At 41.1% G+C, this 15,682-nt stretch overlaps 1 protein-coding gene across 1 annotated transcript in view; it reads left to right on the plus strand.

The window, feature by feature from the left end:
• LOC108415535 (mucin-2-like) overlaps positions 1-15,682 on the plus strand; it is a 42,465-nt gene that overhangs the window by 25,376 nt on the left and 1,407 nt on the right. The window contains exon 2 of the mRNA XM_037545423.1: positions 15,172-15,257. Coding sequence (XP_037401320.1) covers positions 15,172-15,257 — 86 coding nt within the window. The remainder of the gene's footprint in view (positions 1-15,171; positions 15,258-15,682) is intronic.

Consider the following 15,682-nt stretch of genomic DNA (forward strand, 5'->3'; position numbering starts at 1 on the left):
TCAGATATAACCCCTACACCATCAACATCAGACAGCTCAACAGCCATAACAACAGATACAACCACTACACCTTCAGCATCAGACACCTCAACAGTCATAACATCAGATATAACCCCTACACCATCAACATCAGACACCTCAACAGTGATAACAACAGATACAACAATGACATCTTCAACATCAGACACCCCAACAGTCATAACAAAAGATACAAACAGTACACCATCAACATCAGACACCTCAACAGTGATAACTACAGATACAACCACTACTCCTTCAGCATCAGCCTCCTCAACAGTCATATCAGATATGACCCCTACACCATCAACATCAGACACCTCAACAGTCATAACAACAGATACAACAACAACATCTTCAACATCAGACACCCCAACAGTCATAATAACAGGTACAACCAGTACACCATCAACATCAGACACCTCAACTGTCATAACAACAGATACCACCACTACACCATCAACATCAGACACCCCAACAGTAATAACATCAGATATAACCCCTACACCATCAACATCAGACACCTCAACAGTCATAACAACAGATACAACCACTACACCTTCAGCATCAGACACCTCAACAGTCATAACATCAGCTATAACCCCTACACCATCAACATCAGACACCTCAATAGTCATAACAACAGATACAACAACTACAACTTCAACATCAGACACCTCAACTGTCATAACAACAGATACCACCACTACACCATCAACATCAGACACCTCAATAGTTTTAACAACAGATACAACCACTACACCATCACCATCAGACACCTCACCAGTGATAACAACAGACACAACCACTTCACCTTCAGCGTCAGACACCTCAACAGTCATAACAAAAGGTACAGCCACTACACCATCAACATCAGACACCCCAACAGTGACAAAAACAGATACAACTGCTATACCTTCAGCATCAGACACCTCAACAGTCATAACATCAGATATAACCCCTACACCATCAACATCAGACACCTCAATAGTCATAACAACAGATACAACAACTACAACTTCAGCATCACACACCTCAACAGTGATAACAACAGAGACAACAATGACATCTTCAACATCAAACACCCCAACAGTCATAACAACAGATACAACCAGTACACCATCAACATCAGACACCTCAACAGTGATAACAACAGATACAACAACTACAACTTCAACATCAGACACCTCAACAGTGATAGTACCAGATACAACCACTACACCTGCAGCATCAGACAGCTCAACAGTCATAACAACAGATACAACCACTACACCTTCAGCATCAGACACCTCAACAGTGATAACATCAGATATAACCCCTACACCATCAACATCAAACACCCCAACAGTCATAACAACAGATACAACCAGTACACCATCAACATCAGACACCTCAACAGTGATAACAACAGATACAACAACTACAACTTCAACATCAGACACCTCAACAGTGATAGTACCAGATACAACCACTACACCTGCAGCATCAGACACCTCAACAGTCATAACCTCAGATATAACCCCTACACCATCAACATCAGACAGCTCAACAGTCATAACAACAGATACAACCAATACACCTTCAGCATCAGACACCTCAACAGTCATAACATCAGATATAACCCCTACACCATCAACATCAGACACCTCAACCGTCATAACTACAGATACAACCACTACACCATCAACATCAGACACCTCAACAGTAATATCAATTGATCCAATCACTACACCTTCAGCATCAGACACCTCAACAGTCATATCAGATATAACCCCCACACCATCAACATCAGACACCTCAACAGTCATAACAACAGATACCACCACTACGCCATCAACATCAGACACCTCAACAGTGATAACAACAGATACAACAATGACATCTTCAACATCAGACACCCCAACAGTCATAACAACAGATACAAGCAGTACACCATCAACATCAGACACCTCAACTGTCATAACAAAAGATACCACCACTACACCATCAACATCAGACACCTCAATAGTTTTAACAACAGATACAACCACTACACTATCACCATCAGACACCTCACCAGTGATAACAACAGACACAACCACTTCACCTTCAGCGTCAGACACCTCAACAGTCATAACAAAAGGTACAGCCACTACACCATCAACATCAGACACCCCAACAGTGACAAAAACAGATACAACTGCTATACCTTCAGCATCAGACACCTCAACAGTCATAACATCAGATATAACCCCTACACCATCAACATCAGACACCTCAACAGTCATAACAACAGATACAACAACAACATCTTCAACATCAGACACCCCAACAGTCATAATAACAGATACAACCAGTACACGATCAACATCAGACACCTCAACTGTCATAACAACAGATACAACAACTACAACTTCAACATCCGACACCTCCACAGTGATAGTACCAGATACAACCACTACACCTGCAGCATCAGACAACTCAACAGTCATAAACTCAGATATAACCCCTACACCATCAACATCAGACAGCTCAACAGTCATAACAACAGATACAACCACTACACCTTCAGCATCAGACACCTCAACAGTAATATCAATTGATACAATCACTACTTCTTCAGCATCAGACACCTCAACAGTCATATCAGATATAACCCCCACACCATCAACATCAGACACCTCAACAGTCATAACAACAGATACCACCACTACACCATCAACATCAGACAGCTCAACAGCCATAACAACAGATACAACCACTACACCTTCAGCATCAGACACCTCAACAGTAATAACATCAGATATAACCCCTACACCATCAACATCAGACACCTCAACCGTCATAACTACAGATACAACCACTACACCATCAACATCAGACACCTCAACAGTAATATCAATTGATACAATCACTACACCTTCAGCATCAGACACCTCAACAGTCATATCAGATATAACCCCCACACCATCAACATCAGACACCTCAACAGTCATAACAACAGATACCACCACTACGCCATCAACATCAGACACCTCAACAGTGATAACAACAGATACAACAATGACATCTTCAACATCAGACACCCCAACAGTCAAAACAACAGATACAAGCAGTACACCATCAACATCAGACACCTCAACTGTCATAACAACAGATACCACCACTACACCATCACCATCAGACACCTCAATAGTTTTAACAACAGATACAACCACTACACCATCACCATCAGACACCTCACCAGTGATAACAACAGACACAACCACTTCACCTTCAGCGTCAGACACCTCAACAGTCATAACAAAAGGTACAGCCACTACACCATCAACATCAGACACCCCAACAGTGACAAAAACAGATACAACTGCTATACCTTCAGCATCAAACACCTCAACAGTCATAACATCAGATATAACCCCTACACCATCAACATCAGACACCTCAACAGTCATAACAACAGATACAACAACAACATCTTCAACATCAGACACCCCAACAGTCATAATAACAGATACAACCAGTACACCATCAACATCAGACACCTCAACTGTCATAACAACAGATACAACAACTACAACTTCAACATCCGACACCTCCACAGTGATAGTACCAGATACAACCACTACACCTTCAGCATCAGACACCTCAACAGTCATAACATCAGATATAACCCCTACACCATCAACATCAGACACCTCAACAGTGATAACAACAGATACAACAATGACATCTTCAGCATCAGACACCTCAACAGTAATATCAATTGATACAATCACTACTTCTTCAGCATCAGACACCTCAACAGTCATATCAGATATAACCCCCACACCATCAACATCAGACACCTCAACAGTCATAACAACAGATACCACCACTACACCATCAACATCAGACACCACAACAGTGATAACAACAGATACAACCGCTATACCTTCAGCATCAGACACCTCAACCGTAATAACATCAGATATAACCCCTACACCATCAACATCAGACACCTCAACAGTCATAACAACAGATACAACCACTACACCTTCAGCATCAGACACCTCAACAGTCATAGCATCAGCTATAACCCCTACACCATCAACATCAGACACCTCAATAGTCATAACAACAGATACAACAACTACAACTTCAGCATCAGACACCTCAACAGTGATAACAACAGAGACAACAATGACATCTTCAACATCAAACACCCCAACAGTCATAACAACAGATACAACCAGTACACCATCAACATCAGACACCTCAACAATGATAACAATAGATACAACAACTACAACTTCAACATCAGAATCCTCAACAGTAATATCACTTGATACAATGACTACACCTTCAGCATCAGACACCTCAACAGTCATATCAGATATAACCCCTACACCATCAACATCAGACACCTCAACAGTCATAACAACAGATACATCCACTACAGCTTCATCATCAGACACCTCAACAGTCATAACATCAGATATAACCCCTACACCATCAACATCAGACACCTCAACAGTCATAACAACAGATTCAACAACTACATCTTCAGCATTAAACACCTCAACAGTGATAACAACAGATACAACAACGACATCTTCAACATCAGACACCCCAACAGTCATAATAACAGATACAACAAGTACACCATCAACATCAGACACCTCAACAGTGATAACAACAGATACAACAACTACAACTTCAACATCCGACACCTCAACAGTGATAGTACCAGATACAACCACTACACCTGCAGCATCAGACACCTCAACAGTCATAACCTCAGATATAACCCCTACACCATCAACATCAGACAGCTCAACAGCCATAACAACAGATACAACCACTACACCTTCAGCATCAGACACCTCAACAGTCATAACATCAGATATAACCCCTACACCATCAACATCAGACACCTCAACAGTGATAACAACAGATACAACAATGACATCTTCAACATCAGACACCCCAACAGTCATAACAACAGATACAAACAGTACACCATCAACATCAGACACCTCAACAGTGATAACTACAGATACAACCACTACACCTTCAGCATCAGCCTCCTCAACAGTCATATCAGATATGACCCCTACACCATCAACATCAGACACCTCAACAGTCATAACAACAGATACAACAACAACATCTTCAACATCAGACACCCCAACAGTAATAACATCAGATATAACCCCTACACCATCAACATCAGACACCTCAACAGTCATAACAACAGATACAACCACTACACCTTCAGCATCAGACACCTCAACAGTCATAACATCAGCTATAACCCCTACACCATCAACAACAGACACCTCAATAGTCATAACAACAGATACAACAACTACAACTTCAGCATCAGACACCTCAACAGTGATAATAACAGAGACAACAATCACATCTTCAACATCAACCACCCCAACATTCATAACAACAGATACAACCAGTACACCATCAACATCAGACACCTCAACAGTGATAACAATAGATACAACAACTACAACTTCAACATCAGAAACCTCAACAGTAATATCACTTGATACAATGACTACACCTTCAGCATCAGACACCTCAACAGTCATATCAGATATAACCCCTACACCATCAACATCAGACACCTCAACAGTCATAACATCAGATACATCCACTACAGCTTCAGCATCAGACACCTCAACAGTCATAACATCAGATATAACCCCTACACCATCAACATCAGACACCTCAACAGTCATAACATCAGATACATCCACTACAACTTCAGCATCACACACCTCAACAGTGATAACAACAGAGACAACAATGACATCTTCAACATCAAACACCCCAACAGTCATAACAACAGATACAACCAGTACACCATCAACATCAGACACCTCAACAGTGATAACAACAGATACAACTACTACAACTTCAACATCAGACACCTCAACAGTGATAGTACCAGATACAACCACTACACCTGCAGCATCAGACACCTCAACAGTCATAACCTCAGATATAACCCCTACACCATCAACATCAGACAGCTCAACAGTCATAACAACAGATACAACCACTACACCTTCAGCATCAGACACCTCAACAGTCATAACATCAGATATAACCCCTACACCATCAACATCAGACACCTCAACCGTCATAACTACAGATACAACCACTACACCATCAACATCAGACACCTTGGCAGTACTGACAATAGATACAACAAGTTCACTTTCAACATTATTCACCCCGACTGTCATAACAACAGATACAACCACTACACCATCAACATCAGACGTCCCGATAGTAATAACAACAGATATAACAACTACACCATCAACATCAGACACCTCAACAGTAATATCAATTGATACAATCACTACACCTTCAGCATCAGACACCTCAACAGTCATATCAGATATAACCCCCACACCATCAACATCAGACACCTCAACAGTCATAACAACAGATACCACCACTACGCCATCAACATCAGACACCTCAACAGTGATAACAACAGATACAACAATGACATCTTCAACATCAGACACCCCAACAGTCATAACAACAGATACAAGCAGTACACCATCAACATCAGACACCTCAACTGTCATAACAACAGATACAACCACTACACCATCACCATCAGACACCTCACCAGTGATAACAACAAACACAACCACTTCACCTTCAGCGTCAGACACCTCAACAGTCATAACAACAGGTACAGCCACTACACCATCAACATCAGACACCCCAACAGTGACCAAAACAGATACAACCGCTATACCTTCAGCATCAGACACCTCAACAGTCACAACATCAGATATAACCCCTACACCATCAACATCAGACACCTCAACAGTCATAACAACAGATACAACAACATCTTCAACATCAGACACCCCAACAGTCATAATAACAGATACAACCAGTACACCATCAACATCAGACACCTCAACTGTCATAACAACAGATACCACCACTATACCATCAACATCAGACACCCCAACAGTGATAACAACAGATACAACCACTATACCTTCAGCATCAGACACCTCAACAGTAATAACATCAGATATAACCCCTACACCATCAACATCAGACACCTCAACAGTCATAACAACAGATACAACCACTACACCTTCAGCATCAGACACCTCAACAGTCATAACATCAGCTATAACCCCTACACCATCAACAACAGACACCTCAACCATCATAACTACAGATACAACCACTACACCATCAACATCAGACACCTTGGCAGTACTAACAATCGATACAACAAGTTCACTTTCAACATTATTCACCCCGACTGTCATAACAACAGATACAACCACTACACCATCAACATCAGACGTCTCAATAGTAATAACAACAGATATAACCACTACACCATCAACATCAGACACCTCAACAGTAATATCAATTGATACAATCACTACACCTTCAGCATCAGACACCTCAACAGTCATATCAGATATAACCCCCACACCATCAACATCAGACACCTCAACAGTCATAATAACAGATACAACCAGTACACCATCAACATCAGACACCTCAACTGTCATAACAACAGATACCACCACTATACCATCAACATCAGACACCCCAACAGTGATAACAACAGATACAACCACTATACCTTCAGCATCAGACACCTCAACAGTAATAACATCAGATATAACCCCTACACCATCAACATCAGACACCTCAACAGTCATAACAACAGATACAACCACTACACCTTCAGCATCAGACACCTCAACAGTCATAACATCAGCTATAACCCCTACACCATCAACAACAGACACCTCAACCGTCATAACTACAGATACAACCACTACACCATCAACATCAGACACCTTGGCAGTACTAACAATCGATACAACAAGTTCACTTTCAACATTATTCACCCCAACAGTGATAACAACAGATACAACCACTATACCTTCAGCATCAGACACCTCAACAGTAATAACATCAGATATAACCCCTACACCATCAACATCAGACACCTCAACAGTCATAACAACAGATACAATCACTACACCTTCAGCATCAGACACCTCAACAGTCATATCAGATATAACCCCCACACCATCAACATCAGACACCTCAACAGTCATAACAACAGATACCACCACTACACCATCAACATCAGACACCTCAACAGTGATAACAACAGATACAACAATGACATCTTCAACATCAAACACCCCAACAGTCATAACAACAGATACAAGCAGTACACCATCAACATCAGACACCTCCACTGTCATAACAACAGATACCACCTCTACACCATCAACATCAGACACCTCAATAGTTTTAACAACAGATACAACCACTACACCATCACCATCAGACACCTCACCAGTGATAACAACAGACACAACCACTTCACCTTCAGCGTCAGACACCTCAACAGTCATAACAACAGGTACAGCCACTACACTATCAACATCAGACACCCCAACAGTGACAAAAACAGATACAACTGCTATACCTTCAGCATCAGACACCTCAACAGTCATAACAACAGATACAACAATGACATCTTCAACGTCAGACACCCCAACAGTCATAATAACAGATACAACCAGTACACCATCAACATCAGACACCTCAACTGTCATAACAACAGATACAACAACTACAACTTCAACATCCGACACCTCCACAGTGATAGTACCAGATACAACCACTACACCTGCAGCATCAGACACCTCAACAGTCATAACCTCAGATATAACCCCCACACCATCAACATCAAACACCTCAACAGTCATAACAACAGATACAATCACTATACCTTCAGCATCAGACACCTCAACCGTAATAACATCAGATATATCCCCTACACCATCAACATCAGACACCTCAACAGTCATAACAACAGATACAACCACTATCCCTTCAGCATCAGACACCTCAACAGTCATAACATCAGCTATAACCCCTACACCATCAACATCAGACACCTCAATAGTCATAACAACAGATACAACAACTACAACTTCAGCATCAGACACCTCAACAGTGATAACAACAGAGACAACAATGACATCTTCAACATCAAACACCCCAACAGTCATAACAACAGATACAACCAGTACACCGTCAACATCAGAGACCTCAACAATGATAACAATAGATACAACAACTACAACTTCAACATCAGAAACCTCAACAGTAATATCACTTGATACAATGACTACACCTTCAGCATCAGACACCTCAACAGTCATATCAGATATAACCCCTACACCATCAACATCAGACACCTCAACAGTCATAACAACAGATACATCCACTACAGCTTCATCATCACACACCTCAACAGTGATAACATCAGATATAACCCCTACACCATCAACATCAGACACCTCAACAGTCATAACAACAGATACAACCACTACACCTTCATCATCAGACACCTCAACAGTCATAACATCAGCTATAACCCCTACACCATCAACATCAGACACCTCAACAGTCATAACAACAGATTCAACAACTACAACTTCAGCATTAAACACCTCAACAGTGATAACAACAGATACAACAACGACATCTTCAACATCAGACACCCCAACAGTCATAATAACAGATACAACAAGTACACCATCAACATCAGACACCTCAACAGTGATAACAACAGATACAACAAATACAACTTCAACATCCGACACCTCAACAGTGATAGTACCAGATACAACCACTACACCTGCAGCATCAGACACCTCAACAGTCATAACCTCAGATATAACCCCTACACCATCAACATCAGACAGCTCAACAGTCATAACAACAGATACAACCACTATACCTTCAGCATCAGCCTCCTCAACAGTCATATCAGATATGACCCCTACACCATCAACATCAGACACCCCAACCATCATAACTACAGATACAACCACTACACCATCAACATCAGACACCTTGGCAGTAATAATAATAGATACAACAAGTACACTTTCAACATTATTCACCCCGACTGTCATAACAACAGATACAACCACTACACCATCAACATCAGACGTCTCAATAGTAATAACAACAGACATAACCACTACACCATCAACATCAGACACCTCAACAGTAATATCAATTGATACAATCACTACTCCTTCAGCATCAGACACCTCAACAGTCATATCAGATATAACCCCCACACCATCAACATCACACACCTCAACAGTCATAACAACAGATACCACCACTACACCATCAACATCAGACACCTCAACAGTGATAACAACAGATACAACAATGACATCTTCAACATCAGACACCCCAACAGTCATAACAACAGATACAAGCAGTACACCATCAACATCAGACACCTCAACAGTGATAACTACAGATACAACCAGTACACCATCAACATCAGACACCTTACCAGTGATGACAACAGACACAACCACTTCACCTTCAGCGTCAGACACCTCAACAGTCATAACAACAGGTACAGCCACTACACCATCAACATCAGACACCCCAACAGTGACAAAAACAGATACAACCGCTATACCTTCAGCATCAGACACCTCAACAGTCATATCAGATATAACCCCTACACCATCAACATCAGACACCTCAACAGTCATAACAACAGATACAACCACTACACCTTCAGCATCAGACACCTCAACAGTCATAACATCAGCTATAACCCCTACACCATCAACATCAGACACCTCAACAGTCATAACAACAGATTCAACAACTACAACTTCAGCATTAAACACCTCAACAGTGATAACAACAGATACAACAACGACATCTTCAACATCAGACACCCCAACAGTCATAATAACAGATACAACAAGTACACCATCAACATCAGACACCTCAACAGTGATAACAACAGATACAACAACTACAACTTCAACATCCGACACCTCAACAGTGATAGTACCAGATACAACCACTACACCTGCAGCATCAGACACCTCAACAGTCATAACCTCAGATATAACCCCTACACCATCAACATCAGACACCTCAACAGTCATAACAACAGATACAACCACTATACCTTCAGCATCAGCCTCCTCAACAGTCATATCAGATATGACCCCTACACCATCAACATCAGACACCCCAACCATCATAACTACGGATACAACCACTACACCATCAACATCAGACACCTTGGCAGTAATAACAATAGATACAACAAGTTCACTTTCAACATTATTCACCCCGACTGTCATAACAACAGATACAACCAGTACACCATCAACATCAGACGTCTCAATAGTAATAACAACAGACATAACCACTACACCATCAACATCAGACACCTCAACAGTAATATCAATTGATACAATCACTACACCTTCAGCATCAGACACCTCAACAGTCATATCAGATATAACCCCCACACCATCAACATCACACACCTCAACAGTCATAACAACAGATACCACCACTACACCATCAACATCAGACACCTCAACAGTGATAACAACAGATACAACAATGACATCTTCAACATCAGACACCCCAACAGTCATAACAACAGATACAAGCAGTACACAATCAACATCAGACACCTCAACAGTGATAACTACAGATACAACCAGTACACCTTCAGCATCAGCCTCCTCAACAGTCATATCAGATATGACCCCTACAACATCAACATCAGACACCTCAACTGTCATAACAACAGATACCACCACTACACCATCAACATCAGACACCTCAATAGTTTTAACAACAGATACAACCACTACACCATCAACATCAGACACCTCAACAGTGATGATAACAGACACAACCACTTCACCTTCAGCGTCAGACACCTCAACAGTCATAACAACAGGTACAGCCACTACACCATCAACATCAGACACCCCAACAGTGACAAAAACAGATACAACCGCTATACCTTCAGCATCAGACACCTCAACAGTCATAACATCAGATATAACCCCTACACCATCAACATCAGACACCTCAACAGTCATAACAACAGATACAACCACTACACCTTCAGCATCAGACACCTCAACTGTCATAACATCAGCTATAACCCCTAAACCATCAACAACAGACACCTCAACCGTCATAACTACAGATACAACCACTACACCATCAACATCAGACACCTTGGCAGTACTAACAATCGATACAACAAGTTCACTTTCAACATTATTCACCCCGACTGTCATAACAACAGACACAACCACTTCACCTTCAGCGTTAGACACCTCAACAGTCATAACAACAGGTACAGCCACTACACTATCAACATCAGACACCCCAACAGTGACAAAAACAGATACAACTGCTATACCTTCAGCATCAGACACCTCAACAGTCATAACAGCAGATACAACAACAACATCTTTAACCACAGACACCCCATCAGTCATAACAACAGATACAACCAGCACACCATCAACATCAGACACCTCAACTGTCATAACAACAGATACAACAACTACAACTTCAACATCCGACACCTCCACAGTGATAGTACCAGATACAACCACTACACCTGCAGCATCAGACACCTCAACAGTCATAACCTCAGATATAACCCCTACACCATCAACATCAGACAGCTCAACAGTCATAACAACAGATACAACCACTACACCTTCAGCATCAGACACCTCAACAGTAATATCAATTGATACAATCACTACACCTTCAGCATCAGACACCTCAACAGTCATATCAGATATAACCCCCACACCATCAACATCAGACACCCCAACAGTGATAACAACAGATACAACCGCTATACCTTCAGCATCAGACACCTCAACAGTCATAACATCAGATATAACCCCTACACCATCAACATCAGACACCTCAACAGTCATAACAACAGATACAACCACTACACCTTCAGCATCAGACACCTCAACAGTCATGACATCAGCTATAACCCCTACACCATCAACATCAGACACCTCAATAGTCATAACAACAGATACAACAACTACAACTTCAGCATCACACACCTCAACAGTGATAACAGCAGAGACAACGACATCTTCAACATCAAACACCCCAACAGTCATAACAACAGATACAACCAGTACACCATCAACATCAGACACCTCAACAGTGATAACAACAGATACAACAACTACAACTTCAACATCAGACACCTCAACAGTGATAGTACCAGATACAACCACTACACCTGCAGCATCAGACACCTCAACAGTCATAACCTCAGATATAACCCCTACACCATCAACATCAGACAGCTCAACAGTCATAACAACAGATACAACCACTACACCTTCAGCATCAGACACCTCAACAGTCATAACATCAGATATAACCCCTACACCATCAACATCAGACACCTCAAACATCATAACTACAGATACAACCACTACACCATCAACATCAGACACCTTGGCAGTAATAACAATAGATACAACAAGTTCACTTTCAACATTATTCACCCCGACTGTCATAACAACAGATACAACCACTACACCATCAACATCAGACGTCTCAATAGTAATAACAACAGACATAACCACTACACCATCAACATCAGACACCTCAACAGTAATATCAATTGATACAATCACTACACCTTCAGCATCAGACACCTCAACAGTCATATCAGATATAACCCCCACACCATCAACATCACACACCTCAACAGTCATAACAACAGATACCACCACTACACCATCAACATCAGACACCTCAACAGTGATAACAACAGATACAACAATGACATCTTCAACATCAGACACCCCAACAGTCATAACAACAGATACAAGCAGTACACCATCAACATCAGACACCTCACCAGTGATGACAACAGACACAACCACTTCACCTTCAGCGTCAGACACCTCAACAGTCATAACAACAGGTACAGCCACTACACCATCAACATCAGACACCCCAACAGTGACAAAAACAGATACAACCGCTATACCTTCAGCATCAGACACCTCAACAGTCATAACATCAGATATAACCCCTACACCATCAACATCAGACACCTCAACAGTCATAACAACAGATACAACAACAACATCTTCAACATCAGACACCCCAACAGTCATAATAACAGATACAACCAGTACACCATCAACATCAGACACCTCAACTGTCATAACAACAGATACAACAACTACAACTTCAACATCAGACACCTCAACAGTCATAACAACAGATACAACCACTACACCTTCAGCATCAGACACCTCAACAGTCATAACATCAGCTATCATCCCTACACCATCAACAACAGACACCTCAATAGTCATAACAACAGATACAACAACTATAACTTCAGCATCAGACATCTCAACAGTGATAACAACAGAGACAACAATGACATCTTCAACATCAAACACCCCAACAGTCATAACAACAGATACAACCAGTACACCATCAACATCAGACAGCTCAACAGTGATAACAATAGATACAACAACTACAACTTCAACATCAGAAACCTCAACAGTAATATCACTTGATACAATGACTACACCTTCAGCATCAGACAACTTAACAGTCATATCAGATATAACCCCTACACCATCAACATCAGACAGCTCAACAGTCATAACAACAGATACAAGCCCTACACCTTCAACATTAGACACCTTGACAGTAATAATAACAGATACAACTACACCTTCAAAATCAAACACCTTAGCAGAAATAACAACAGATAAATCATACTCAACATCAGATTCCTTGACAGTAATAACAGATACAACCACTACACCATCAACATCAGACACCCAGACAGTAATAGCAACAGACACAGCAGTCGTCCAGCGACTAGCAACAATTGATACCATTGCTACCCCTGCAAGCACAATAATCACTACAACTACATTTCCAACATCCATCAACACCGCTTCTCCAACAATCATATTGCCAACGACTGATACCACAACTACTCCTCCAACAACCACAACTACCACATTCACCCCCCCACCAATAACATTCACCACAACTACAAACACTACTACCACTTCTTTGACATCAACACCTCAACCACCATCTACATTGGTTCAACCATCAACACCTGCAGCTCAACTGCTTACAAATACTGTTTGTCTTATCCTGTCTGTTAAATAGAACTATTAAGTGAATGATTTCAAGCCTTTGTACATGTACATTTTGTCTTTATTCACTTGATATCTGTGTGCTTTGATTCTCTAGACTTTACAGCAGTTGCAGCAGCAATAGTCAAGATGAGATCATTTACTGAACTGAGCAATGATACAATCATAGTCTTCATAGAAGAGGTAAGGCCATGTTTTAGGATGCACCTTCTTAGTTACTGCATTTATATGTGTTTGTGATAAACATTATATCCGTAGATTTACAGGCAAAATGCAATAGTATGAAGCAACATATACCACCCCCATTTAAAAAAGTTCAGACACTGCAAAAAATAAATGAAAACAGAATGCAATGGCATTTAAACCCCATTTCATACCAGCAACAAATTTGAAAACAGCTGAGACAGTGAAAACAAAAAAGACTTATGATGTTGTGTAATGCAAAAAAATACGTGGTGGAACATCTCCAATAAATAATTAGGTTAATTCGCAACAGGTCAGTAGCATATGGTTATAAAAAGAGCCTCTCAGAGAGGCTGAGTCTTTCAGAAGTAAAGATGGGGAGGAGTTCACCACTCTGTGAAAGTCTGCACTGCAAATTTCATCAT

This window comes from Pygocentrus nattereri, chromosome 15, assembly GCF_015220715.1.
Source record: "Pygocentrus nattereri isolate fPygNat1 chromosome 15, fPygNat1.pri, whole genome shotgun sequence".
NCBI lineage: Eukaryota > Metazoa > Chordata > Actinopteri > Characiformes > Serrasalmidae > Pygocentrus > Pygocentrus nattereri.